Source organism: Ipomoea nil, unplaced genomic scaffold (assembly GCF_001879475.1).
Source record: "Ipomoea nil cultivar Tokyo-kokei standard unplaced genomic scaffold, Asagao_1.1 scaffold1509, whole genome shotgun sequence".
Taxonomy (NCBI): domain Eukaryota; kingdom Viridiplantae; phylum Streptophyta; class Magnoliopsida; order Solanales; family Convolvulaceae; genus Ipomoea; species Ipomoea nil.
Window position 1 is genome coordinate 2,787,132 of NW_017617937.1, and position 26,219 is coordinate 2,813,350.

A 26,219-nucleotide genomic window follows, 5' to 3' on the forward strand; every position below is an offset into this window, starting at 1 on the left:
GCCGGGTGGTGGTTAGAGGCGTAGAATCAGGGGTTCTTGCCGCCGGCGCCGCCGCCAGTTTTCTTCCCTTTAGGATCATGCTTAGTGTTAGGCCCTGCATTATCGTAGTCTAAGATAGCTTCAATCTCCACCACCATCTTTCTTCTTCCCCTACTTTCTTCAACTCCATACTTCACATTCTATTAAATTAAAAGAAAAAACATCATTAAAAATTAAATAATTAATTCTACAATCATACAATACCATCAAGTAGAAAAATACCATATAATTGACAGCTCCGTACATATTTAATTTGTGATGTCTTATGTCACATAATAACACGATTTTGAAATAGTTAGAATCTAATGTAATCATCAAATATAAAGAATTATGGTAATTGGTAACCACAAAATTTCAAATTCGATTCTTAGTAGGAGTTATTGATCTTCTTGGTTTGAGCCGGTCAGTTATGAACAACTCAGGCTATTTTACCTCCTATGATCCTTTGCGACTAGAGTTCACCAACTTAGGGCCCTTTTTTAAAAAAATTTTGTGGCCAGTTCTTATAAATAAATGAGACTCTACCAAAATATAAGCGCAGTCTTTAAAACCAATACTGTAAAATATATGATTTATATTTCAAATAAGTATGAACGGTGTAACACAATTGAATGCAAAAATCACAGTTCCTACTTTAAAATATATGATTTGTATTTCAAATAAGTATGAACGGTGTAAATATTAGGCCTTGTGCTGTTACTCATATTGCAGGCCTCAAAATCCGACCATGTAGTAACCAAGTGAGATTTACCTAGTCTACACTCTCGGATAATAATTGTGAGTTTCCTAAACTTGTCACTCAAAAAATATAAAGAATGTTCCAAGAAAGAAAAGAGAGTATAATATACATAATAGATGGAAGCAATACCTCGCGGAGAAAGTTGATAGAGTTGACGCCATTGAAGCTCTCAACACTTGCTGGAAGAGAACATCAATGTAAGCATGATTCTATGCTATGCTATATACTTCTACTAAGCATTATTATTTCCATCTGTAATATATATATATATATATGCAGGTGGTTAGTTATAAGTTACCTGGAGATATGAAGAACAGGAAGAGAATGAAGAGTACAAGTGCAGGTGCCTTCATCCTGTATTCCATGGTGGTTCTACTCACCATTTTTCTTGATTTTAATTTTATGATTTTCAAAAGCACAATGGGCCTTCGCACTAATTGTGAAGGAGAGCTCCCCTTATATAACAGTCACATAGGGTGCGTATAGCTGGTACCACTTATGATTGGTTAAAGTAAGTCTTATGGTAAAAATTAAAAATGTCAAAATAAATGTGTACTATCTCATAAAATTACAAAATGCATAAAATGATATATAAAAGTTCAATAAATAAATAAATAAATAAATAAATAAATAAATATATATATATATATATATATAACTCTAAAAGTTCATCACGTAAAATTACAAAATGTATCCATTTTTCAATTGCACTTTTAAATATCATATATATGTTGCAGGGCACATATTTTTAAGTATACTTTTACATATTATTGGATGCAATTGTAATTTTTCACATTCTACATCCACATTTTTATAAAAAGGCTTGTTTTTATATATATGCTTTAATGTTGTTATCCTTAGCTTAGATGATTACATATCTTGTGTTTAATCTCTTGGATTGTGAATCTTTATATTATTGAAAGTTTATTATTATTGTTCTTTCATTTATTGCTTGATGTTGGTTATTTGGGATATTATTGTGTTATTTACTTATATGATGAGTGAGTAGTCTTGTGTAGGGATTGGATTGATGTTTACATTGAATTTTATGCCTATTTGATGCCTTGTGCAAAAGAGGGTTTAAAACCCAACTTAGGGTTCTTGCTCTTGTGTTAATGAGTTTGTGCACAACTTTGTCAATGCCTTTCTAGTATGAGATTTTACAACCGTTTGAGAAAAGAGTCAACAGGTTAGTATACTAGCTCGTAGACTCATCTCTCAACCGCCCATTTTTCACTAGACCCCATCTCACAACCCTTAAGTTCACCTATGAAAATATAGGGAATATTAAATGTATGTACGTCAAGATTGCTCGAGTCTATTGTGAGGTGTTGGTAGCATCACAAAAGTGGGACAACCATCATCTTTTGATTTGGCCTAACATTGGATTACGAAAGTATGTAGCATGTTGGTACGCCGAGTTGGTGTTGGCAATCTTTGAACCCGAGATTGAATTTTATTTCCCTTAATCCTTCCTTATCTTTGGCTTAAAATCAATGTGTATGTCCTTATTCCAACCCCTATCTTTGTGTTTCATTATCATACGTATTTCTACATCTCATTTTTGTTTGTTTACCTTCCAATAAATGTCTTTATCTTTGTGCCTAGTTGTTTCGTCGGTCATGCCTAAACACCAATCCTTGAGGATGATCTTAAACAAATTTATCTTTGTTTGTTCCGTAACCACTATATTGCACTACGATTAGTTGTCCTCTGTCTAATCATTATACCATGGATTACGGTCTATCTTGTAAGGTGGATTATTGATATAAGGTACATTTTTAATACATTAAATGTTCATTTTTTTGAAGGTGCATTATTTGTGTATTGAATGGTAGGCTATGAAATAATGAACATTTAGTACACAAATAATGTACATTCACCATATTAAAATGAACATTTGTTCATTGCCCAATTTGCAATGAGGACTATGGTCCATTGTAGAATTTACCTTCTTTGGTACAAAGTGAACTTCACCAAGAGCACACGTTCAAGTAGTGGCTAAAAAAATTCATAAATCAAAATGTATATAAGCATGGTGTTACATCAACTTAGGGGTTCATATATATCCACCACAATTTGTCATTTGGGATATGATGTGAAGTCAAATTTGCTATGATGTGGCTATGGCGATAGTTCATGTAATGTATCATTCCCATTCTGCATAGTGCCTTCCTATTCTTCTCTATGTCCCTTGTACGCACCACAATCACCACCACCGTTTAGAATCTTCTACTTTTTTTTAGACGATGAAAAAAAATGTGTGGTTACTATTTTTGAGGATATAGATTGAGTAAATCTTACTCTTAGCTTGACCTAGAATGCATTGTTAAGAACCGAACTCATAACTTCCAGATACAATAATTATGTTCCACATTCTTGAATATCTGTTTTGGGGCTATAAAAAAAAAAAAACAAAAAACAAAAAACAAAACAAAACAAATTTCTACTTTGCTTAGAATAACCTTAGCAATAGAAAATTTTCAGTGGTAGGAGGGAGGGGAAGAGAAAATAGATAAAAAGAGGGAGAAAAAAAAATGATTTTGGTGACAGTGCACGTGCCATACTGGGTATGAGTAGTTCTCCACGCGCATAAGTTGCGCGGTAGCTTTTTTTTTCATTTCCTGGTTGAATGAGAAACAAAAAAAAAATTGATTTGGTAGGAGAAAAAATTCAGAAAAAAAAAATTGAAAAAAAAAAAAAAAGTTCACCCTACCAATTAAAAACCTCACCCCAAATTTTTGTTCTTAGAGAATTAAATTGTAATTTCTTCAAATTAACTCATCATATGAAAGTGACCAATAACTATTTCTAATTTACACCAAAACCGATAAAATAATGGGCAACAGAGGCTTTGAGCATCCGGGAGGCTTTGAGTTGGTTGAAGCATACAGGGATGGGTTCTGTGGATGTAGAGATGGATAGTCAGGTTGTTTATCATGCAATTAGTTCGCAAGCATTTAATTCTACTTTTGGTTTCATTGTCGATGATATTAAAAATTTAGCATTAGAGATAGGTGATGTTAAATTTTATTGTGTTAAGCGATCTGCGAATAGTGTCGCCCACACTGTTGCTAGGGAGGCCTTTTCTGAGTCAGATTGCGGGGAGTGGTTTGACTCTCCATCATCTTTTATTGTAAACGTTATTCTTGGTGATTCAATGAATTAATCTTTCATTTTAAAAAAATAATGGGTGATGAAGCATGTGCAACTATTACATAACTTTATCGTACATGGTACGGCTCAAACACACGCACACACGAATTTATATTAGGTTTTGGTTGGGTGAGGTGAATAGTGAAGTCCAATGATGAATACAAGTGGAGGATGGCCTACAAATGGAATGAACAGCATTCTTATGAGGACTCAAATTAAGGAATATCATGGGTGTTTGATTTTAAAGACAGAATTAGGTAGAAAAGAATTTTTTTGTTTGGTAAGCAGAAATAGAATTATTAGAATTGAAATTATAGAAGTGATATAAAAACTAAAATGTCATTGCGTAACAATAACAACAACAACAATAATAATAATAATAATTGCGGAGTAACTCCAGTCAAGATGGCAAGAGATCCACACTAGTAACCACAAAGTAATGGGTTCAAATCCTTGGAAAACTAGCATGCTTTGTGCCAGACAAGCTAATAATGAACGCATTGATATAAAAGGGAAATTGAAGCAGGTAACGTCTTCTTGTATAGTTGTATATGCAGAATGTGGAAGATGATGTTCATACTAATACAGAGATGAGTGAAGATTATATTATTGTTTTTGTGGTAATGATTGGTTGTTTATGCAGCATGTGGAAGATGTTGTTCATACTAATATAGAGATGAAGATTATATTATTTTTGTGGTAATGATTGGTTAGAGTGATGTACGGGTTGTAGGCATGTAGACCCTCCACAATGCTTGACCAAACAAAATTTCTGGGAGATATTAGGACGTTGTGTCCCACAAAAGCCACCGCACCTTCATCGGACCATAGGAGAGTAGTATCCCCGTAACTACCTATTTGTGCCACGCCTTCTATTTTTTTAAGTGATGAAAAAAAATCGCAACTATTATTCAAAAATGAGTACTGGATAATTTTTCATTGTGATGTCACTCATTCTAAGAATTGAACTTGTCTAACCAATTTGAGCAATACTAATGAAATTACATCTTACATGGCTTTGACTGTACGTAAATGCCACCTATATACCCACCCTCCATTATTTTTGTATTTCATTCAAATTACGCGTATCAGTTTCTTAAACCTAATGTCAGTCTCATCACCTTCCCAAAAGCCACCAATTTGGAAATTATAATGTTGTTTTCTAGTTAAAAAGTTTTGAAATCCAAAATCTTGTAGTTGATTGAATCCAAGAACCTGACCATTAAAAGTGGAATTATTGGACTCAGAATTTCTCACACGTAATGCATCACTATTACAGCATTTAAGGTGGATAGTATCAAGTATCTTCTTCACTTACAAAACAAGTTCAACCACTATGTTGCGTACCATTTAACAAATAAATTACAAAAAGAAAAGGGGGAAAAAAAAAAAGCAATAAAATAGGTGGAGGGGTTTCCCAGATACATTTTTATATATAACAACCAAAATTCGTAAGATATTCCATATTCAAAACAAGACGCAAATGGGTGTGGTTTGGGGGGAAGAGGGAAGGGGAATCAAAAGGGGACCGCATAAGATCACAGCATATGTTTCATGGATGCAAAGTACTTTCTAACATTGACTTGCCAAAATGCCTAGCTGTAAACAACCGGGAAGAATGAAAAACAAAATATGCGAATCAAAATGGCCTAACTAAAGAACATATAACCTCACCCTCACGAGGGGATGAGGACAAGAAATGAATGAGATGCAATCCAACCTGAAAAACAGGATGCAACCAAACTATGACAATACCAACTATGACAATACAACAGTAGACTGACCCCCAAAAAAATAAAAACAAGAGTATTTGATGATATGGAGAAAAAAAAAACATGGGCTTAAAGTGCAGACTACAAAAACTTTGGACTTGTACATTGACACCTTAACCCCTTGGAGAAAACAGCAGCACCATAAGGCACTTCTTGCATGAAGACCAGGTTGACCTGCAAAAAACCAATGCACCAGCAGCCTTGACTTGTCCATTCAGTGCAAACTTGCCCCCCCAACCCCAATTTTATAGCACTCGATGACTCTAGATAAATATTCTTACTCAAGGCCTTCAACAACTTATCAGATGCCAGTAACCGACCCATTGACCCACTCGTTAAAACAAAGAACGGACCCCATTGATGCTGATGCATGAGTTAGTGGCAATGTGAACACTAATTGCTCCCCGTCGTTAGAATGGCAATGACTTGACACATGAATGCAATCTTGGACCTGACTCGACACAACCATATGCATGCAGGGACTTCTAATAAGAAAAATTATATACCAGGTGGCCATTGCCTCAAACTGAAATTGCACGAGTTATGGCCAACTTGGCCCACTCAGCAGATTCCTTAATCAAATGGTCTTCCGAGGACAAACATTCATTCAAGAAGTCTTTGCTTGACGCTGACTGTTGAATCAAAGAACCAGCTTCACTGCCCAGTGTATCTGCAAGATCACCAAGGACTCCAATAGCAGTTTTTGTCACCACATCATCCCTGCGAATTAAAACAATAGTAGAGGATGAATTTTTTTAAGGGAACATTTTAGAATAAAGCATCAGACTTAAAATAAATAAATAAAGCAATTTAGATTTACTTACATGTCTTTCTCCATGTAAATACTGTCCAGAAACTCCAGAATGTGAGGTGCATAAGGGATGAGTCGATGGGCCTTTGGAGAATTCTTGAATCCCTGCAGGATACCAGAGTATGCCTCCAAGATACCATTTCTAAGAAGATTGGTGTACTCTATCATCTCATCATCAACACCAGATGTGTGGGCAGACAACTCAGCTGCACTATGTAGCATAGGCATAGCATATATTATGTACTTCTCAAACTGCTCTCCTATTGCCAGCGCAATGTCTCCAAAGCACGAAAAAATTGGAGGCTTCACAGATCGGTGGAGCTGGTTGCTTGACAAATCTTTGAGAAGCAGAGTCATTATACCATCACAGAAAGGCAGAATCTTATCCTCCAATGCTCTGCATATATCACCCACAACACCAACTGTGACAGAACAAACTTGATACTCCTCAAAATTCTGAAGACCCATTTCCAGGTACTTGTAAAACTCTGACATGTACTTAGCAAAATCAGGACCGGCTGCATAAGCAAGGGCTCCAATGGCAAGCATAGCTTCTTCGTGCACAGTAGCACTTCTGCACGCAAAAACCCTGAGAAAGAGATTCATGATCTGATCTGCATACTGCATAAACACATATTTTGTTGGGTCTGACGCTCCTAGTTTTTGAATAATGACTTGTAAGCAACCACAAAGAAGAGCTTGCAGCTCACCCTGCTTCTCCCTTTCATCAGAAGAAAGCTTCTGTGCCTCGAGAGTCTGGTGGAGCTCCATCATGATGACAGGTACTAGTTGCAACACCATGGGTGCTGTTTCATCAGTTGAACACCTCACAACTTCATTCAGTGTCTCATATGCAGCAGTCCTTAACCTAGACTCTCCAGCATCTTCACGGTGAGTGACTGTAAGAAGAGACTGTACAATTTCTTGAAAGAAAGGGGTCAAGGGAGATGATGAGCCCACATCTTCATAGCCCTGTGCGAGAAAATAGAGAGCACCACATGCTTTCTCAGCAACATTTGGAGCATCTTTCATGCTCTGAAGGAGAACTGTAATAATTTGCTGACAGTTTGCTGGGGTAATAATAGGTGTTTCAACCATTGATCCATGAAGAAACTCAAATATTCTACCCAGAGTCCAAGCTGTCGTATCTTTGACATGACTATTGGGATCTTTGGTCAAAGCAGCAAGCATGAAGTTTAGTGCAACATTGACAATAGGTGTTAGCTTATCAGGTGAGGGACCTTCCAAGATGGAACCAAAGGCATATGTGGCACCCTCTCTCTGCCTCCAATCAGGTTTTGTAATGTTTTCTTCAATGAATGGCATGACAAGTGGGACAATCTCATCCCCAACTGTGCGAGCAACCAAACCAAGGCAAGTTCCTCCAGCCATTGCAAGATTCCAAGCACCTTCATCCTGATCTTGATCTTCCTCTTGCTTAAGAAGTGTCTCTAAAAGCATAGGAACTAGAGCAGGGAGAGCCTGCTTAATGAAATAAAAACATGGAACATCAGAGTCACCAGTGAAATCACCCCCATATTCTTCTAAAATATCAATCTCCTCATCACATATTGAGCTCCAGAACTCAATGGCTTGAAGAGCAACAGGCTCCTCATCCTCCCTTACAGCCTTTGCTGTTATGTTGAAAATATCTTGGATGTATGGAGCTAATTTCTCATAGTATGTTGATGAAATTGACACTAAGCATTCAAAAGCAGCCTGTCGAATTTTGACTTCAGGAGAGAGAGTAGCCTCACAAACAACTCTCATAATAAAATCACGCTCCATATCATTGTTAAAATTTGCTTGAGCAAAGCCCAAAGCATTATACAATGCTCTAGTAGCAACAAGCCGGATTTCATTCCCTTCAGTTGCATTCATACCCTGAACTACAGCTGTAAGTATTTTATTTACTTGGTCCTGGTCCACAACATCAGGAGACACCTCCTCACACAAATACCCTAGAGTTTCCAAAGTAGCTTGCTTGAGATGAGCTGGAACCTGGTGAATACTTGTCAATAGTGCACTTATCAGCTCAGGCCATTGCTTGTGTGGCAACTCGATGCCGGCAACCTTTGCAATCACTTGGGAAGCAGTTGAACGGGCATCTGGAACAGGAGAAGAAAGGGTCTGTAACAAGCATGCCTTAATCTGGGTCTTGACAGCCACATCTAGTGATAACCATCTTTGCATAAGCTCATACTTCCTATGTTGTTCCTTGGCATCCAAAGCATTTTTTAGTATCAAACCAGCTAATTTACGACTATCAACTGGCTTCTCTTCACTTGCAAGCTCCCCAGATAGCGATAGAAGAAAACCGGGAAGGTTTTGTTCCTGAAATTGCTTCAGTGTTTCTTCTGCATGTTTCCGAACAGTTGAATCAACTGATTGTGCATTGAGAAGAACTTGGGTGACTTCCATTGCCATAACTATATCTGTCAACAATCAGAAACTCAACATATTTAGATTCATAAAATATAATAAAATATACACCTACCCTTTATAAAGCAAACAATAACCAAATTGTATATACAGCTCCTAGCACATATTTTTTCCTAAGTAGTGTTCGAAAACAAATAAATAAATGCTTATCAGTTTCTCACAATGTTTAAAAAGGCTGTTTTGAGGCGCGCTTCAGAGTGAGGCGTAAGGGAAAGGTACTAAGGCGTACGCCTCAGCTGGATGAGGCGTTCGCCTTTCATGCGCCTCAACACGTGTTTGATGAGGCGTAGCAGGCAATGTCCATAAATTTAAATGATTTAAACCCAAATTATTTTTTTAAAACCTAGACCCAATCTCGCCCAGACCTAATTAGAGTAGAATTACAAGAAAAACAAATTGATCTGGGAAGAAACCGACTTGTGAAGACTGAAGAACTCGTGACACGCTACTGTGAAGTGCGACGACGGGCGACGGCGAACTACCAGGTACACAATACACCTTTTTCTCTTTTCATCATTTTTTTCTTGTTTATCTTTTCTTCTCTTCCCTCAGCGTAATCTCTTTTGCCTATATATATATATATATATATATATATATATATATATATATATATATATATTAATTTTTTACCTCATTAATTCTTTGTGGGTTGATTATATCTAAACATGGTGAATCATTCAAAGAAAAGAACTACTCCCAGTGCTCCAAGGAGATCCTATGGTGTATTTTATGAACAGTATATGTATAGGTCATTAACATATTTTTGATAAAAATTGAGGTTTACGCCTCGAGGCATGCCTCTGCCTTTTAAAAACTTGGTTTCTCACATAATTTATTTAAAACAAATTACATGTCCAGCATCAATAATTAATATGGAGTATTAGAAAGATTTACAAATGAAATCCATATGAAAAATAAAAAGCAGTAAAGAAAAAGATATGTTTTCAGAAATGGATACTATACATGTAGCTAGACAAAACTAAGGATAGAAAGGTCAATTTCTTTGTAGCAAAAGAGAACACCTAACAAATAACAGAGCTTTTGAAATTCCATAGATCCACATAATGGGAAATCTATCATTCAAGCTTTTAAAAATTAATCACTATGTGGCAACAAAATCTGAAAAAAAATACTCAGCAATTCAGTGCCCAACCAGTCGTTAGATTTTCAAGCATTCAATTCAAATGGAAAAACTAGATTGTGAAGCTAGGATACAAACACATCAATACAAAAGCCAATCCAACCAAAAGAAAATCAAATTTAACAAAACTCTACCATCGAGAAAACCACTAAGCTCAAGCTAGTTCAACTTCCGTAAAAAAATATATAACTCAAGTATAATAACTGTATAAGAGCTATGCAATCAAGTTAGATTCTGAAACCAAAAAACATAAAATATAAAAATATAAACACCAGGTTCTGCATCGCAAGTTCAAACAAGCATATTGAAATTTGAACGCCGAAATAAACAAATAGATCAGACATCAGAGTTCAGATATTCAAAATCAATCATAGCGCGGTACAGAAAATCCATCGATCAAAAACAAAAGCGCAGATCAAGCGATAAGTATATATACTTTGCACATAATCAACTTTCTAAATGGAGTTTATATATACATACACAACAATAAATTCGAGTTGGAGAGGGAGAGAAAATTACGTGAAGGACCGAGATGATGGCTGGTGAGAGAGCAAGGACTGCACTTTCAGATCGCACACAGTAAAAGCGGCGCCTGAAACCCTAACAGAGAGATATGGGAGAGAGAGAGAGAGAGAGAGAGAGAGAGAGAGGAAGAAAGAGAAAGTAAGAGGGAGAGAAGGACGCGGATGTAAAGCTGGAATTGAATTATGTAAATCTATTGCGTGCAATTATTTTTCTGATAACATTTTTATTGCGAGAATGATCTCCTGCTACCACTGACCACCTTTGTTCTAAATCAGGACCGTTCATCTTGTGGGGTGGGCCCCAACGTTGAATGCCTAAACACGCGCAAACTCTAATTTTTTTTTTCCCTTTATTTTTAAATTTTTTAGTACTACAATGTAGTGGTTATCTGGCTGACACTAAAATTTTGTTAATAATGAATATTTTTTAATATTAAAATATTTTACAGTTGTTGACACTAAAATTTTGTTAATAATTAATTTTTTATATATTAAAATATTTGAATATATTTTAGATAATATTGATATTATTTAATTTGTTTAATTAGATAATACTACAAAAAATTAAACTTATCAAAAAAAATTTATTCTAATTATAAGTAAAAGCTTTCATTCATCCTAGAGATCATCATAAAAACTTGATTACCAAGGATCTTGTAGTCTAATGGTACCACGATACTTCCCTAGTGAGAAATGATAGGTTCGAGCCTCAATAGAGACATTTGATGAAGGTAGCTATGGAATAAAATCCTATCTATTTATATAAATAGATGTAAAGTAAATCTAATTCAAGACATATTAGGAGACAAGAGAATGTTACACAATGTCTCTTTTATGACAAATGCTAATCCTATTCTACATGTGTTCTCCATGTTTGAGAGTTGAGACATATTAAGAATGTTCATTATTGGGCTCCATGCCATTTGAGCTTGTTTTACTATTGGATTACCAATTTCAATTCTTTTTCTTTGGTCTAAATATTGTTGATTTGTTGTCTAGTCTTTGTAGTTTGAGTGCATGCCACCTCCCGCTAATTAAAAAATAATATAATCATTATTCTATCTTCATTTTTATTGGATCAAAAACCTCAGTGACCTCTCGCAATAACGGTCATGCTTCTCACAATACCAAACTAAACAATATAATCATTATTCTATCTTCCTTTTAAGGCCACCAAACATTAGTCATGGGTTACTCTTCTTCACCAATATGAGGGGACTCTCATACTCGGACGCATTCTCTGATCAGGAGTTGACAGTGCACGGGATCCAATTGGAGGAAGGATATGAATGAGGTATAAGATAGGGAAAAACTAGTTGACATGAGGTGTGTTATTTATTTTTGGTTCTATAACCCACCTCGACATGAGACATGCTTTTTTTTTTATTTATTAAAAAAAATGATTGAAATTTAGAAACAGGAATTGTTTTATACATTGACTGGTATTAAAAACCTAAACTCTAAAACTTTTTTCAGAGTATCATTTTACACCACATAATCTCTGTCTCAAATGGCTATTTCCTTCCCTTACTCTCAAACGGCACTCTCATCCAAACACACCATTTTTATCTTCTCATTGTGTAGTCATCTACTATTTGTTGTTGTGAGAAAAGAAGAAACATTAAGGACACGTATACTAATGGAAACTCATTATAAAATAACACAAATTTAATTTCGAGTGACTTTTAAACCTTATATTTTAATTGTTGTTAATATGTTTGGTTTAAATGGAATAAGTATAATTTTTACTTTTAACTATAATAAATTAAACAACGTCGTTTCAAATTATAAACCAAGGTCATTTAAAAAAAAAAGAAGATAAGACGTCGGTTTAATAGAGAACCGACGTCTATACTCTTGTATAGACATCGGTTCTTTTATAAAAATTAAGTCGAAGGTATTTATTATTTAAAAAAAAAAACTAATTTGCATCATTTTGGACATAACCAACATAATTATGGTACTTTAAGACGTTGGTTAGTGAACTGATGTCTATAATTTTATATTTCGGTTCTTTTTACGTCACTTTAATAATCTATGTAAAGAGTAAAAAAGAGTAACTAATGTAAAAGTCTATAATTGTAAGAATAAATTTTTTGGATATATTCATTTGAATGACATGTATATAAATATATAATTTTTACTTAATATATGTGAAATTTTAATATCTGATATTCAGACCAAATTTGTATTATGATATAACGTAACTAAAAATATTCAGAATCAATAATCTATCTATTGAATTCAATCAAAATCTAAAATTTGATATTGAGTTCAATTATTATAATTATTACTGCAACCATTACTTAATAATGTCATTTTTTATTTATTATAAACTCTTGTACAAATACGAAAAGTACACAAAATTTGATTTGTAGTTAAATAAAAGGAACCAAAAACGCCATCTCCTATTCTCCTTGGGTATGTTGTTGAAAAATAAGAAAATAGAATAGGCTTTGCTCCAAGTAGTTTTTCCTTCTCAAGTAAACTACCTCAATTTTTCCCATTTTGAAATCCCAAGAATACAACTCTCAGGGTACACATAGAACAATTCCTAGTACACTAAGGGTGTGTTTGGTTCGCACATAGGAATCAGAATCGGAATGGGTATCAAATCCTTGGTAATGGTAATGGGTTTTGGTGGAAATATTTAACATGTTTGGTAGTAGGGTGGAATGGAAATGGTTACTAATAGTAGTGCTTGAGAATGAATAAGGGAATGAAACCCTTATTTTATTTGGGTATGAGTTTTTCAATTGATGGGATATTCGAAACCCATAATAGTGTTCTAAAAACCGATTAACCAAACAACAACAATCACTTTCAAACCCATTCCAATGGGCAAAACCCACCAACCAAACACACCCTAACTTCCTTTGATTCATACATGTTTTTCTCCTATCTAATTAGGAAAATCAACAATTTTCCTAATTGAACTCCACAACTCAATAAAAATCATCATTCATCAACAACAAAATCGTTACAATTCCTTACTAAAAACAAAAAAGAAAAAAAAAAACTAAAGAGTATCACATATTGTTGGCTTTCATCACCCGGCACCCCAACTGATAGGTGGTGATCGCTTTCAATACTTCAATTTCAACAAATCTAATACTTGAGTAAATCCAAGTCTCTACTAGATGCTAACAATTGAACCATCTTATTTTATTCAGCAAATTAACAAATCTCATTGAAATAGTAAGTAAAAAAACCAAAAAAAAAACAAAAGACTAAAGCATGCTCCCTCTACAATTTGGTCCTGACAAAATTAAATTCTAAAAGTAACATAAACAAGAAAAACTGAAGTTTGTTGAGGATTTCTTTCTTCAACCCAACAACGTAACCCAGCAGGTCCCATCCCTCTCCACTTTCCCTGTACAAGCCCTCTTCCTCCACCCTTCTCTCCTATTCTATCAGTATGGTTTTAGTATACTCGAGCTATTAGACAATACAAGCACCAAGAACATATGCATGCAGAAAGAAACAACATTTCCTCCTCCGATAGATCCTGCTTGGCCTGCCTGCAGTAGCCTGTCTGAACAACTATGGAAGAACGTACTAGCACAAGATTGAGATTGTATTCTCCAATGAAGATCAAAGCTCATCATGGTATATATCGTCCTCGTCCTTCTCATTGTCATAGATGGTATCATAGAACAAGGTATCATGATTCATCATCTCGTCTAGTGTTAGCTTTCCATCATTGTTGTCATCGGCCTGCAAGTTTTTGTGCACACGTACATTGTAAAGTTGCAACATAATATATACGCTCTAAAGTCTAAATCATGATATCGGGAGAGCTTTAATTGGCTTACCTCCCGGATGAGATAGGTGGTGTAATATCTAGCATATGACAACTCTCCGGGGTCCAAGTAATGAAATATGGGTTTCAATTCTTCCACTCTCAAAAAACTGGGAACAGAAACATGAGCAAATGATCAGGACATAGATAGAAAGATAGACAAACAGGAAATTGAATGATGTGTTCCGTCTCATAATTCTTATACCTGTCCTTGTCAGCGTCGAGGAGTGTGAATGTTTCTTCGACCGAGGGCACATCTATGCCACTGGTTTCGAATTCCTTGTAAGTCTTGTAGGTTTCATAAGCTCCTCTCTCAAATTCCAGCAGAGAGAGCTTTTGATCTTTGTTAACATCCATCTGCCTGTTATGATTATTATTGTATCAGAATTTTGATCCATTATATTGACGTTAAATACAAAAACATTGGAGAAACCAAACTGACCTTAACTTCTCCGTCAACAACCATCTCCTAATGTTGTCGTTTCTGCTGTCTTCTGGATGGAGAAAACTGCAAAGCAATTTGGATCCAATCCCAATAATGGATTAATCAGCATGCATGGCATATTGGCATTTAACATAAGCAAAAAGGTCAAGGGTAAAGAGAGTCTGTCGAGTAGTTCAGTTAGTTCCTATAGCAAATTATGGATAAAAATACATGATCAAACCCGTTGAATCACATTGATTTATCACCTCCACAAATCCTGTCAGGCAGGGTGTGGTGGGGGGATTTCGCCTTTTATGGGTAAAAATGATAGAGGGTAGGTAAAAAGAATCTATAGCTCAATTGATTCTTAAGTACTCCGTAACAAATTATGAGTAAAGATGTAGATCCAGTCACCGATGTGGAAAACACACCTAATGTGGTGAGTTTTTAGTGGGCACCGGACATCAGTCTTTCCACCTAACGAGAGTAATTAAATCACCTGATTTATACTACCTCCATAAATACTAATAGGCGGGCAAAAAGGGTAAAGGGAAATGGTGACATTACTCTCTGAATTCGTAAAGGTTGAGAGTTCCATTCCGATCAACATCAGCGTTCTTGAACTGTATCATCCACCATCCGGCGTCTCCATGCCCAGTTTCGTTTCTCTCTGTTTGAAATCGGATCTTGTTAAACATCATAAGAGAACATGAATTCTTGAAAAAAGAAAAAAAATGAAATCACGTAAGTATGTACCTATATCTTCATCTGTGAATTGAGGGAAGTATTCAGAGAACGAAATGGATCCATCGCCATCCTTGTCGCGCAACGACAATGCTCTCTGCGTCCTATAATTCAGGCGGTTAATGGCCTGTTGGGTGTTCCAGTATTCGAGTTCCTTAACATCCACGAATCCGTCGCAGGGATCTCTGTCTAAAATGGGGAACAACACCATCAACCTTAGCCCAGTGTCCAACCTGCCTTTATCATTAAAGTAACGATCATCGTCGTCGGATTTCTCAGGATTCGCCAATCCTTTCCTCCGGGCAACGATGGGGTCGAAAATGGGGGGAGCCGTCCCCTGGGTGCCGAGACGGCGGCTCAGCCCGCGGGGGCTGTAATCCTTGCGAAATAGCTTATTATGATCCTGTGAGAGTAGGAGGATGACGAAGGCGGCGGCTATGGTGTAAGCCACCACCTTCGTCATTTTTCCGGCCATTGCCTTGTAACTTTTGATGCTAATTTGTTTTGTTGTTTACATTTCTTTGTTTAATTAAAACCATATTAGTGACAGTTAGATTTTAACGGTCGGGTATCACATCATATGTTTTTGTTTTTGCTTGACATATCTCATCGAACATTGTGGATGATGTGGATGAAACAGTGGGATTAGGAGACCTCCTCCCTACAGTCTGAACCAACTTTAGATAACTCAATATTTTTTATTTCCATTTAAATTAGTATATATAAAAAATATAAATTATAATTTAAAAATTGGAGGGATCTTCTTACCTTGTTATAGACTATAGTCCTATATAAATGTGTGTTTGAATGAGAGGTCTTGGTATATTGTTTCTCCTCCGATCTGAGACAAAAAATAAGCTACATGAATGTAAGTCATATCAGTCCAATATTGCACGCATGGACAACTCAATTGATCACATGAGTGAAATTTAGGAACAATGACTCGGGATCAAGTCTTACCATGATTGTGTTTAGATGAGTTAATTTACATCTCTCAGATGCCTTGCTGGGCCTGGGGTTGGAGATTCAACCTTTTGGGAACAATATCAATCCAACATATGAAAAGAATGGAGGTTTCGAAACATAGGTGATTGGGAGTTTCATGGGGATTGAATTGAGAAATCAAGGAATAAGGCCAAGAATAGAGATACAACAAAACAGGGATATTCTATCCTTGGTTCAATTGATGTGCTTGTACAATGTAAGGCCAAGAATAGAGATCCAACAAAACTGGGATATTTTATCCTTAGTTCAATTAATGTGCTTGTACAATATAAGGCCAAGAATAGATATACAACAAAATTGGGATATTTTATCCTTGCTTCAATTGATAAATTAGCTTTAAACAATGGAGGAAGACCCTGAGGGGTTACAGAAGTCAGCTACCAAAATGTGAAGAACACCCCAAATTGGATTGTCCAGTGAGGTCAGACAAAGTGCTCAGTTGGATACTCATTCTCATATCCATTGTAATCATAGTATAGCCTTTCCCCCTTTGCAATATCTCTGCTTGCTATCAATAGAACTCTGCATTCCCCGTTTACATCGAATCTCACGCATTTTACGTTCTGTTTCTTCCTACCATCCCTGCAGTGGAAGTGTTTCCAAACACTGGTTAGCCTAGTCACAATCCTTTCTGATACCCTTTTTTTGGGGTGATGAGGGAAACCCGCAGCCACTACCCGAGAGTGTGTACTGGATAAACCCCAGCAAATGACCACAAGGAGGTAAACCAGCCTAGGTTGCATGCCCATAGTTGACCGGCTCAAACCAAGAGGGCTGAGATTCGAACTCGTGACCTTATGGTTACAAGTTTGTATCCTTAGTCATTTTGGCTGGGGTTACCCCTCCTTTCTGATACCGTTGAAATCATAAAGAGAAGGCCTAACATGGTGAATATAAAGAAAGCCGACAGATTGTGTAAAAGGAAGAGCATACGGTGAATGATTGTTGATGCCATTGATAAAGCGAGCTATGTTACTGCGCTTATCGGGGCAGATGACAAGCGATTTTGAAGGATCAGCAGCATGTAGAAGAGTCATCATGCTATCTCCATTGTCATTTTCGCGATTCTTTAAGTAATCAACATCACCAACGTACTCCGTTATTATGGTCAAGTCTCTAATGAACCGATCAGCTTCTACAGTGAACCTGTTGTAATAATACGAGCATATAAATGATGGATTTTCGAAAGAGGAATTTGGTATGAAGCTGGAAATTTATGAATTGAAACTACAGTAAGTCAGTAAATCCAAACTATACTCACCCTTCTATGGGGTCAAAAACCACCATCAGAGGTGGCCATTCACCTCGTTCTATCATGCTCTTACACAGATTTAAGGTTTCAGCATCTTCTTTGGGTAATACCTGAAATTGACAGACACTTTAGTTTTCTATACAATCTAGGAACAGCTAATCATGGATTTCTACAAAGCATTCTTAGAAATTGCCTATCAGTCCAATAAACTCCCTCATCTTCCAGTTGTAACAAAACTCGGAATATAACTAACTGGCAACATAAAACATATATGAACGAGGAACATTCACTGGCAAAATCCATTCAAACAATATGCACAAGTCTCCTGGACTATTGGCTCTTTGTGCTTCAGTAGGTTGAGAAAGTAGTTATGAACAGATACTACATTGTAACAGAGTCAGTAGTACTAAAAAAAAAGAAGTCAGATATGCAGTCAATTGAAACAACGCGAGTTAAATATACTCAACTATACCTGCATTCCTTCTCGCTCCAATGCAGCATGATTTGCTTCCCTCGGTGCCACACCCGAAATATAAGTAAGCTCGTTACTGAACTCTGCTCCAGCCGCAGTCAAAGCGGTTGCTAGAGATGCCATTTGTTCCAATCTCCTGGTGGGGTCCCTGGTTGGATTGAAAGCCAATAACTTTCTCCTCTTCTTTGACCTCCCCAAGCCACCATTTCGTTTTCGCTTCTTTTGGCTCCCTGAGGAAACTTATATAGCCAAATTTGGGACCACAAGAATCACTAAAATAAAAAGAAATGACCAAAAAAAAACATGCCTTTTGGCTTTTATATACCTTGGCTAAGTTTGCCTATTGATTCTGATGACTTTTGAATACAGAAGAAATCAACAATCTTTGTCTGGATGAGGGGAAATTCTGCATATTGTCACAATAACAAACATCATTGAGAAGCTAAAAAAATCCTCCAAACCTCAAAACTTGTCCCACAAAGAAACATAATTGATGGAATAGACCCCAAAGGCCCAAACTTTAGTTAATGAGCTGAGCATGAACTCTGGCAATCTCAAATGAAGAATGGGGTATCTCTAATCATTATCATTTAATTATAAACAAAACTTTCAAATCCCATATCAATTACTATAAAAGACCAAGAAATCACTGTTCAGTAAAAGGGAAGCCACACAAACTCATTTTCTGTGAAACATGAAAGAAATCGAAAACGGATGAAATAATAGAAGCCGTAAACATACTGGCGACATTCTTGATGTTGGAGCAAGAAGCGCATATCCAAGAGCCCTCGGGCACTGACGTGATAGCGGGCCTGAGGCAGAACAGGTGAAACCCACGATCGCATTTATCGCAAAGCAGCAGCTCATCTTCGCGCTCGCCGGAGCCGCATTCCTCGCAGCACACGTCGGAGTAATCGCCGTCGTTTGGGCCGGGTTTGGGTGGTTTACGCGGCGAGGATTTCAAAGACAGCCGCTTTGAACGTTGGGTTCTTTTCCTAAGCACGACTTTTGACGTTGTTGAAGACGCCATTGTTGCAGATACTGAGATACGCGAGATTCGATACTCGGAGTGTCGACGAGGCTGGTGGTGCGGGGTTTGGACAACAGGATCACGTTCGTGGTTTTGATGTAAAAAAAAAAAAAAAAAATTCTCCCTTGAATAATGTATATGTTATAATACTGAAATTTCTAAGATATAATAATATATTTTATGAATATAATAATGTATTTTAGTATACGTTATATAATAATATATTTTATGAACTAAAATAATATACTTTGTGTATTTTTAGACCGTTGTTCATATAATTATGCAGATTATGATCAACGCAATAATAATTTGTGGGTTTTGGAATGTTGCATTACATACAATGAATTTATGAATCTACTAATTATTGAAAAATTAAATGATAAACTTCATTTGGACCTCTATAATACTTTCATTTATTTATTTTTCCATTTTCAGTCTACATTTTTATAAATAAACTTTTTTTTTTCTAACTAATGATTACACCATTGTCATGCGATTATGAGGTATTCTTAGTATAATTTGTATTTTATGTATAATTGGTAAATCATTACAACAAATAAGTTTATTTAATCTACATCGATAATGATTACGTGTTTTTCATTCAAATAAAAAAAAAGATCTTTTTTATAAATAAATGAGATTTGATTTTAAAAAAATAAATTAGAGAATATTTTTATTTGTATTTTACTATAAATTTTAAAATAGACAATGCAAATATAAAAAAATATAAATAAATTTAAGTAACACACTATTATATTACCTGTTTGTTTAAGATTTTATAATTAAATTCTTATTATCGTAATATATAATTCAAAATCTTGTAAATTTGTTTCCAAAACCCATATTTTAAGACTTTTTTTTTTTGGATATACATAGAGTTCCTACCGTCGGACGACTAATTCCCTCGCTGAATTGTAGACACCTCTTTTAGATGAGACAGTTGGCATGGAGATTTAAAACTGCTCTATTTTCAAAATCAATGATCGAACCATTGAACTTTGAGGTTTAGTTCGTATTCTATTTTAATATAAAAAAAATAAATAAAGAATCAAGTAATATATTTATTACGAAATAAAAATACTACACGGACTAGATTTATAATTAATTTGTTCATTTATGATATTCATTGTTGAATTAATGACTTGGCAAAATGATTGATAATGAGTCAGGTTTTACATATGTAACATTTTTGTATTCCAACACGGCGCCTAGGAAATTTGATCACCAGAGAACACTAGTTACAAACGTTTCCAACACCCCTATTATCGGGTGCGCGCTTAGGAAATTTAGTACCAATTGGTCATCCCAAATATCCATATGAAAATATCCTCAATGATTTTAATTATTAATTGAAATTGTAGACGCTTTAATTATGTATTAGCGGTTTTTTTGGTCCGTCCGGTTTCTATTCCCACCCATTTCTAATATTCTACGATTGCGCACTCTGGAGTCCGGTCCATGGATCTTTCACCCAGCACACACTTTGTTTCCTCTACCAACTCGCCCGAGTTCACCCTTCTAACTCGGGTCTTGACCCGTTCATCGGTCATCGGTCTCGACGCCGAATGGAAGCCCGTCCGCACTCAGCAGTCCTCCTTTCCGACGGTTTCTCTCCTCCAAATCGCCTGCCAGGTCGACGGCGACGAAGATGCTCATGTCTCGAAGAACTCTCAACCGGTTTTCCTTGTCGACCTCTCAGCTATCCCTCTTCCATCAATCTACGAGCTTCTTAGGGACGCGTTTGTCTCGCCTAATATTCTGAAATTAGGATTTCGGTTCAAACAAGACCTGGTCTACTTGTCGTCCACCTTCTGCTCGCAGGGCTGCGAGCCTGGTTTCGATAGGGTAAGTTCTGCAATATTTCTATTTGTACTTCTGAATCTCTCTATTCAATTTCTCTCCTGATATTCTAGTTGTATAAAAAACTTCAAAGTTTTTCTGATTAGTATTTCGACAATGACTTCAATGCTGCATTTTCAGATTATTGTTTTTACATTTCTCGTTTTAAGTTGATTGTTTTGTTGATTTGTTTGCATTATACTACTTATGACTGATTACCTTTCCAAAATGTAGGATAGTCGTTCCCATAAACTGCTTTCCTGAATATAGTGGAAGTCCAATTGTGTGGCATTGTGTCAAGTGTACTTTATGAAATCAATTTGAGTTAGTTCAGTTAATGTTGTCATTTTGAAGCAAGCTGGAGTTATCAGTATAACTTGAACTGTAATGCAACAGACATATATGATGAGCTTATGAAATTCTGATTGAAATCCTTATGGTGCTTAAAATTTAATTCTGCTAGTGAATCACTGGTGACTAGGTGGAACCTTTTCTAGATATTACAAGCATATATAGCTACCTACAACACAAGCATCAAGGAAGAAGGTTGCAATCCAAGAGTTTAGCAGCAATCTGCCAGGAAGTGTTGGGCATATCTCTTTCGAAGGTTTGTGGTATGGGAGTTCATATGATGTTCATCCTCGTAGTTTCTTTGGATGGTGGAAATGGGAGGAAAGAAAAATGGAGTAGAAAGTTTTAGTTTCTCTTGTTTGAATCCTAAGAAAATGGAAGTGAAATGATGTGAGGAGAAAATAATATCTTCATCCCATCAAATATTTTTCCTCCCAAAATGGGAAGAAAATGAGGGCAATTTTTTTTTTTTTTTTCCTTCTTATTTTGATACCTGTTGATCTCTGCCTTTCAATGTATACTATTTCTCACTCTCTCCTCATTTCCTCCCATTTCATCCAAACACAAATTTCTTCTTTATTTTCCTTTTCCTCATATTTTATCTCCCATTTTCTTCCTCCCACTTGATATCCACCTAAATATAGCACAAAAGTTAGGCATGGAGTTTTATTCCCTTATCCTCTCTATGATGTGGCCTTCAATTGCAGGAACTCCAATGCAGTGATTGGTCACAACGTCCTCTCACAGAAGAACAAAAGCTTTATGCTGCAGTCGATTCTCTCTGCTTGATTCAAATCTTTGATGTGCTCAAGGCTAGGGTGGCTAATATTGTTGGTTTGTTAAGTTCCATAGTTGGTCCTCCATGCATGAATATGCTACATTTTCAGAAAGCAATGCATCTTACTGATCCTATCAGCCAGCTGAATAAGAGCATGACAGCACTAGTCTTTTCCTTTAATGGAGATAGAGTCACGCATCTAGAGTTTGTATGAAATGCTAGATAGAATATGACTGCTTGTGATGAATCACATGAAAATCAAAGTGGATATGGGAAAGAAAGCAATATAGATAAAATTGAATATCATTGAAGATTTATTTTGGAAGGGGTTTGGATATATGTACATACATGCATACGTATATATCTATATATATTTCAAGATTGGGGAAATTTTAATGGAAAGCTCTTTTTGCACATATTTGTTGTTCTGATAATGTTAGCTGTGTCCCCCTTTATCTCTATGAACAGAAAACCAATAAATTAAACATAAGGATTTCCTTTAAATGATCTAGCATGAGCCATTAATTATTGTATAAAAGAGATCTCTGTGTAGTCCATCTCTGGTGAAAAGTGAAAACTTATTAGTTCTTCATGGTTCAGTCTTCCTGTCTCATGTGTTTTCTTTAACATATGTTAACATTATCATACAATTTAATTTAGGGAGTACTGTGTGCAATGTTGGAAAGCTCCAGTCACATTCAATAGATCTTGGCCTCAAGCAGATTCTCGACATGCCAAATGGTTCTGATAACATATTGCTGGCCAAGTTTATTGAAGCTACAAAGATGGTCCAAGCTATCATTACCGACTTTCCTCAAGGAATAACCATTCATGAAGAAGTAGCTTCTACAGTTCAGTTTGCCAAAAATAAGCAAATGGATGATGCAGTCCTTTGGATTGCCAGAAAGTATGGTGATAAAATTTTACTAAGCGACTCTGACAGGAAACCCAAAATGTCGAAGAAGAAAGGGAAAAAGCCCCCTACAGGATTAATGGCAAAACCTAGACAATTAGATGGTGACGAAGATTGGCAAGGTCCTCCACCTTGGGATGTGTCCTTGGGTGGTGATGGATGCCCTAAGTTCCTATGCGATGTGATGGTATGAAACTTTATATTGGTTGTTATTTCTCAAATTGCTGGAAGTTTATATTTAAGAAATTGAGTCACACAGCCGCACAGGTAGGACTAGGGCAGGCTGTCTGCATATGCTTTCTTGTTCTCCTTTGACTTGTTGAGAAATAGAATCTATTTCTGTGTAAGGCAATATTAATACTCCAATCTTTTAGGTGGAAGGATTGGCAAAACATTTAAGGTGTGTTGGCATTGATGCTGCTGTTCCCCCTCTGAGAAAGCCTCAAACAAGGTTGTAATTTTTAAAATAAATACAAATATGAAAAAACTTGATCTGCAATTAGATTTGTTTAGTCGACACATATTTGCTGCTTGACAGTGTTGTTATTACGTTATGTTCTTGTGATCAGGGATTTAATTGAACAAGCATCTAAGGAGAAAAGGGTACTAGTAACACGAGATGCCAAACTTCTGAGGCATGGCTATCTCATAAAAAATCAAATATACAGGGTGAAGAGTCTTCTTAAAAATGAACAACTTATTGAGGTATACTCCATTTGCCACCATCCACTGTGCAATTCAATAAGTTGTATGGCTGTAATGATGAAGTTATACCCCACCTGTATTTTGCAGGTGATAGAAACATTTAAATTGGAAATTTCTGAGGATCAGCTGATGTCTAGGTGCACTAAATGCAATGGGAGATTCATCCAGAAACCTCTGACAACTGAAGAGGCTGTTGAAGCTGGCAAGGGCTTTCAGGTGATTCCAAACTGCCTGTTTGACAAGAACTTGGAGTTCTGGCAGTGCATGGACTGTAAACAACTTTACTGGGAGGTAAGCTTTTATATACTTTATTAATAGATCTATAATTCTCTACATATTTTGTCATCATACGACGAAATGATCCCCAACCCCTTTAAAACTTGCCCATTCCAACTTTCTCGCTGTTAGGACTATAGGCCATCAAAATCCTAGATAGCTAGGTATATGATGTCTCATCTCTCATGTCTGAACGTGGTGTTGGCGCATGATTTCATTGTAGGGAACCCAGTACCGCAATGCAGTACAAAAGTTCATTGACATTTGCAAGCTAAACGAGTAAGAGAAGGGCCACAATGCTTCCTAATCAATTGCCTACCACAAAGTCACATACCCTAAGCTGTCACATTTTGCTTTGTAATATAGTTGCCCCTAGTTCTCCAATATGTCTCCCCCTCGTGGGATTCCTGTCTAACTCGAAGAATTCCACCATCAATTGGTGGTTGTGCATGCCCTCGTACTAGCTTTGACAAATCTGTTTGTATCAATCCCGGGAATTTTGTTTTGTTACTTGTTGTTGGTTGAGTTATATAATTAATTAAAAAGCTTCTGCCTAGCTTATACATCCATTTTTATGTCAATACTCTTGCTCTCCTTTAATGATGTTATTGTTCTGATCATTCTAAATGCCCTAGCTGTTAGCTTATTTGGTGAAACATTGGAGAATAGCGTTTCAAACTAATAGCTTTATCTTACACTTATTAAATCACTTGAAATCAACACAACACAATCAGTCTCGTCTCATAAGGACCTTGGCTTCGAAAAACTCCGGTGATTTACATAAGAGTAATAGATTATTATATGATAAATAAATGAAGATTATTAGGTGAAAACCAGTTGGGGAAAGTGGAAAAGGTTGGAGTAATGAGTTTGTGGTGAGATTGAACTAATCCAACTTAGGTGGCGGCATGGGCCCTGAGGAATTACTTTTTTGAATCCACAGCTTCTTAGTTCTTTCCTTTTTCTTTTTTCTTCTTCGAGTTTAGGAATCAGTCTTCATTTGGTGGAAGGTGACGCAGACGCAGAGAGAATCCCCTTATTTCGTTGAGTTTAGGTGCTGTATCTTTTTGACAATTAAACCCTTTTTTTTAATTATTCAATTAACCTTTTTTAAACGCATGATTTTCGGGAAAAAGAAAATTCATATTTTGTGTGTACAAACCTAGGTAACATGGAAGGGGAAAGCAAGAAAAATGTTCAAATAAAAAAAAGGGCATAAATATGAATGGAATAATTCAATTGACCTAACAACTTGAACAATCTGATCTGCTGAGCTAAATAACTTGCAATAGTTGAACTATGCTTATACTATCTCATCATTTGATGAATTGACGTATACTATAGTTGCAGCATGTTGTTGTAGTCGTCTAAGCATAGTATTTTCTTTGGGTATATCCATGATTTTCACCAATAGACACAATAACTAATCGCTTCACTGAATTGTATGCATCTCTTTTAGATGGGACAACTGGCCTGGTCTAAACATAATATTTGGTTGTGCGATGAATGCTTTAAATTAAAAGATTGATTGACCCATACTTGCAATCGTGTGACAATACATACATACTATCTCAGCATTTGATGGAATGCTGTAAATGAAAACACGTTACCTCAACTAACTCTAGGTTTTGTGGTCGAGTGGCATAACTATGGCCCCTCAAATAAGAAGTCTCAGGTTCAAACTCTATTGTTGGGACATTGATTCTTTGCGCTTCAATATATTGAAAAAATATATATATACAAATACTATATTGTAATAGAGTCAATAATATTATATAAAAAAAAAAAAACTTGGGACTAGTATGAATAAATATACAGGACTAATTGCAAACCTAGTGAAGTAGTCATGACAATATTTGGGTTCCAGTTCCAATTTATAGAATGATCGAACCGGTGCCGGTCTATTATATCTGTCGGTTAGTGGTGAGGGAAGGTTCGGGTGACGTGTGACCCAGCGGCGGGGGCGGGCTCCAACACGTATGACGTCGTCCGTCAAATCACCAG

At 36.1% G+C, this 26,219-nt stretch overlaps 4 protein-coding genes across 4 annotated transcripts; 1 reads left to right on the forward strand and 3 right to left on the reverse strand.

Moving 5' to 3' along the window:
• Positions 1-5,226: 5,226 nt before the first annotated feature.
• On the reverse strand, positions 5,227-10,820 carry LOC109189106 (importin subunit beta-1). Its single transcript, XM_019339848.1, has 3 exons — positions 10,620-10,820; positions 6,531-8,952; positions 5,227-6,426 (listed from the first exon to the last, which is right to left on the reverse strand). Exons 2-3 carry the CDS (start codon positions 8,942-8,944, stop codon positions 6,228-6,230), a joined length of 2,613 nt encoding a protein of 870 aa, XP_019195393.1. The 5' UTR covers positions 8,945-8,952; positions 10,620-10,820; the 3' UTR covers positions 5,227-6,227.
• A 3,033-nt stretch (positions 10,821-13,853) lies between these two features.
• Positions 13,854-16,073, reverse strand: LOC109188886 (reticulocalbin-2). Its single transcript, XM_019339532.1, has 6 exons — positions 15,607-16,073; positions 15,418-15,520; positions 14,869-14,934; positions 14,632-14,787; positions 14,440-14,536; positions 13,854-14,341 (listed from the first exon to the last, which is right to left on the reverse strand). Exons 1-6 carry the CDS (start codon positions 16,067-16,069, stop codon positions 14,219-14,221), a joined length of 1,008 nt encoding a protein of 335 aa, XP_019195077.1. The 5' UTR covers positions 16,070-16,073; the 3' UTR covers positions 13,854-14,218.
• Positions 16,074-16,808: 735 nt separating this feature from the next.
• On the reverse strand, positions 16,809-19,419 carry LOC109189223 (histone-lysine N-methyltransferase ATXR6-like). Its single transcript, XM_019340028.1, has 6 exons — positions 19,065-19,419; positions 18,649-18,729; positions 18,324-18,553; positions 17,861-17,961; positions 17,533-17,745; positions 16,809-17,181 (listed from the first exon to the last, which is right to left on the reverse strand). The coding sequence occupies exons 1-6, from the start codon at positions 19,351-19,353 to the stop codon at positions 17,022-17,024; spliced, it is 1,074 nt and encodes a 357-aa protein (XP_019195573.1). The 5' UTR covers positions 19,354-19,419; the 3' UTR covers positions 16,809-17,021.
• A 1,340-nt stretch (positions 19,420-20,759) lies between these two features.
• On the forward strand, positions 20,760-24,784 carry LOC109189222 (exonuclease mut-7 homolog). Its single transcript, XM_019340027.1, has 8 exons — positions 20,760-21,198; positions 21,674-21,799; positions 22,251-22,377; positions 22,982-23,421; positions 23,609-23,685; positions 23,804-23,939; positions 24,027-24,230; positions 24,439-24,784. Exons 1-8 carry the CDS (start codon positions 20,812-20,814, stop codon positions 24,496-24,498), a joined length of 1,557 nt encoding a protein of 518 aa, XP_019195572.1. The 5' UTR covers positions 20,760-20,811; the 3' UTR covers positions 24,499-24,784.
• Positions 24,785-26,219: the final 1,435 nt, after the last annotated feature.

Coding starts and splice junctions, on each gene's coding strand:
- LOC109189106 (XM_019339848.1), bottom strand. CDS start 8,944: ATGGCAATGGAAGTCACCCAAGTTCTTCTCAATGCACAATCAGTTGAT. Junction 6,427..6,530: donor ATTTACATGGAGAAAGACAT/GTAAGTAAATCT, acceptor TTTAATTCGCAG/GGATGATGTGGTGACAAAAA.
- LOC109188886 (XM_019339532.1), bottom strand. CDS start 16,069: ATGGCCGGAAAAATGACGAAGGTGGTGGCTTACACCATAGCCGCCGCC. Junction 14,788..14,868: donor TTGTTGACGGAGAAGTTAAG/GTCAGTTTGGTT, acceptor TAATCATAACAG/GCAGATGGATGTTAACAAAG. Junction 14,342..14,439: donor CCACCTATCTCATCCGGGAG/GTAAGCCAATTA, acceptor AAAAACTTGCAG/GCCGATGACAACAATGATGG.
- LOC109189223 (XM_019340028.1), bottom strand. CDS start 19,353: ATGGCGTCTTCAACAACGTCAAAAGTCGTGCTTAGGAAAAGAACCCAA. Junction 18,730..19,064: donor CAACATCAAGAATGTCGCCA/GTATGTTTACGG, acceptor GACAATATGCAG/AATTTCCCCTCATCCAGACA. Junction 17,962..18,323: donor TGGAGCGAGAAGGAATGCAG/GTATAGTTGAGT, acceptor TGTCAATTTCAG/GTATTACCCAAAGAAGATGC.
- LOC109189222 (XM_019340027.1), top strand. CDS start 20,812: ATGGATCTTTCACCCAGCACACACTTTGTTTCCTCTACCAACTCGCCC. Junction 21,800..22,250: donor TGGGCATATCTCTTTCGAAG/GTTTGTGGTATG, acceptor CTTCAATTGCAG/GAACTCCAATGCAGTGATTG. Junction 23,422..23,608: donor AGTTCCTATGCGATGTGATG/GTATGAAACTTT, acceptor CCAATCTTTTAG/GTGGAAGGATTGGCAAAACA.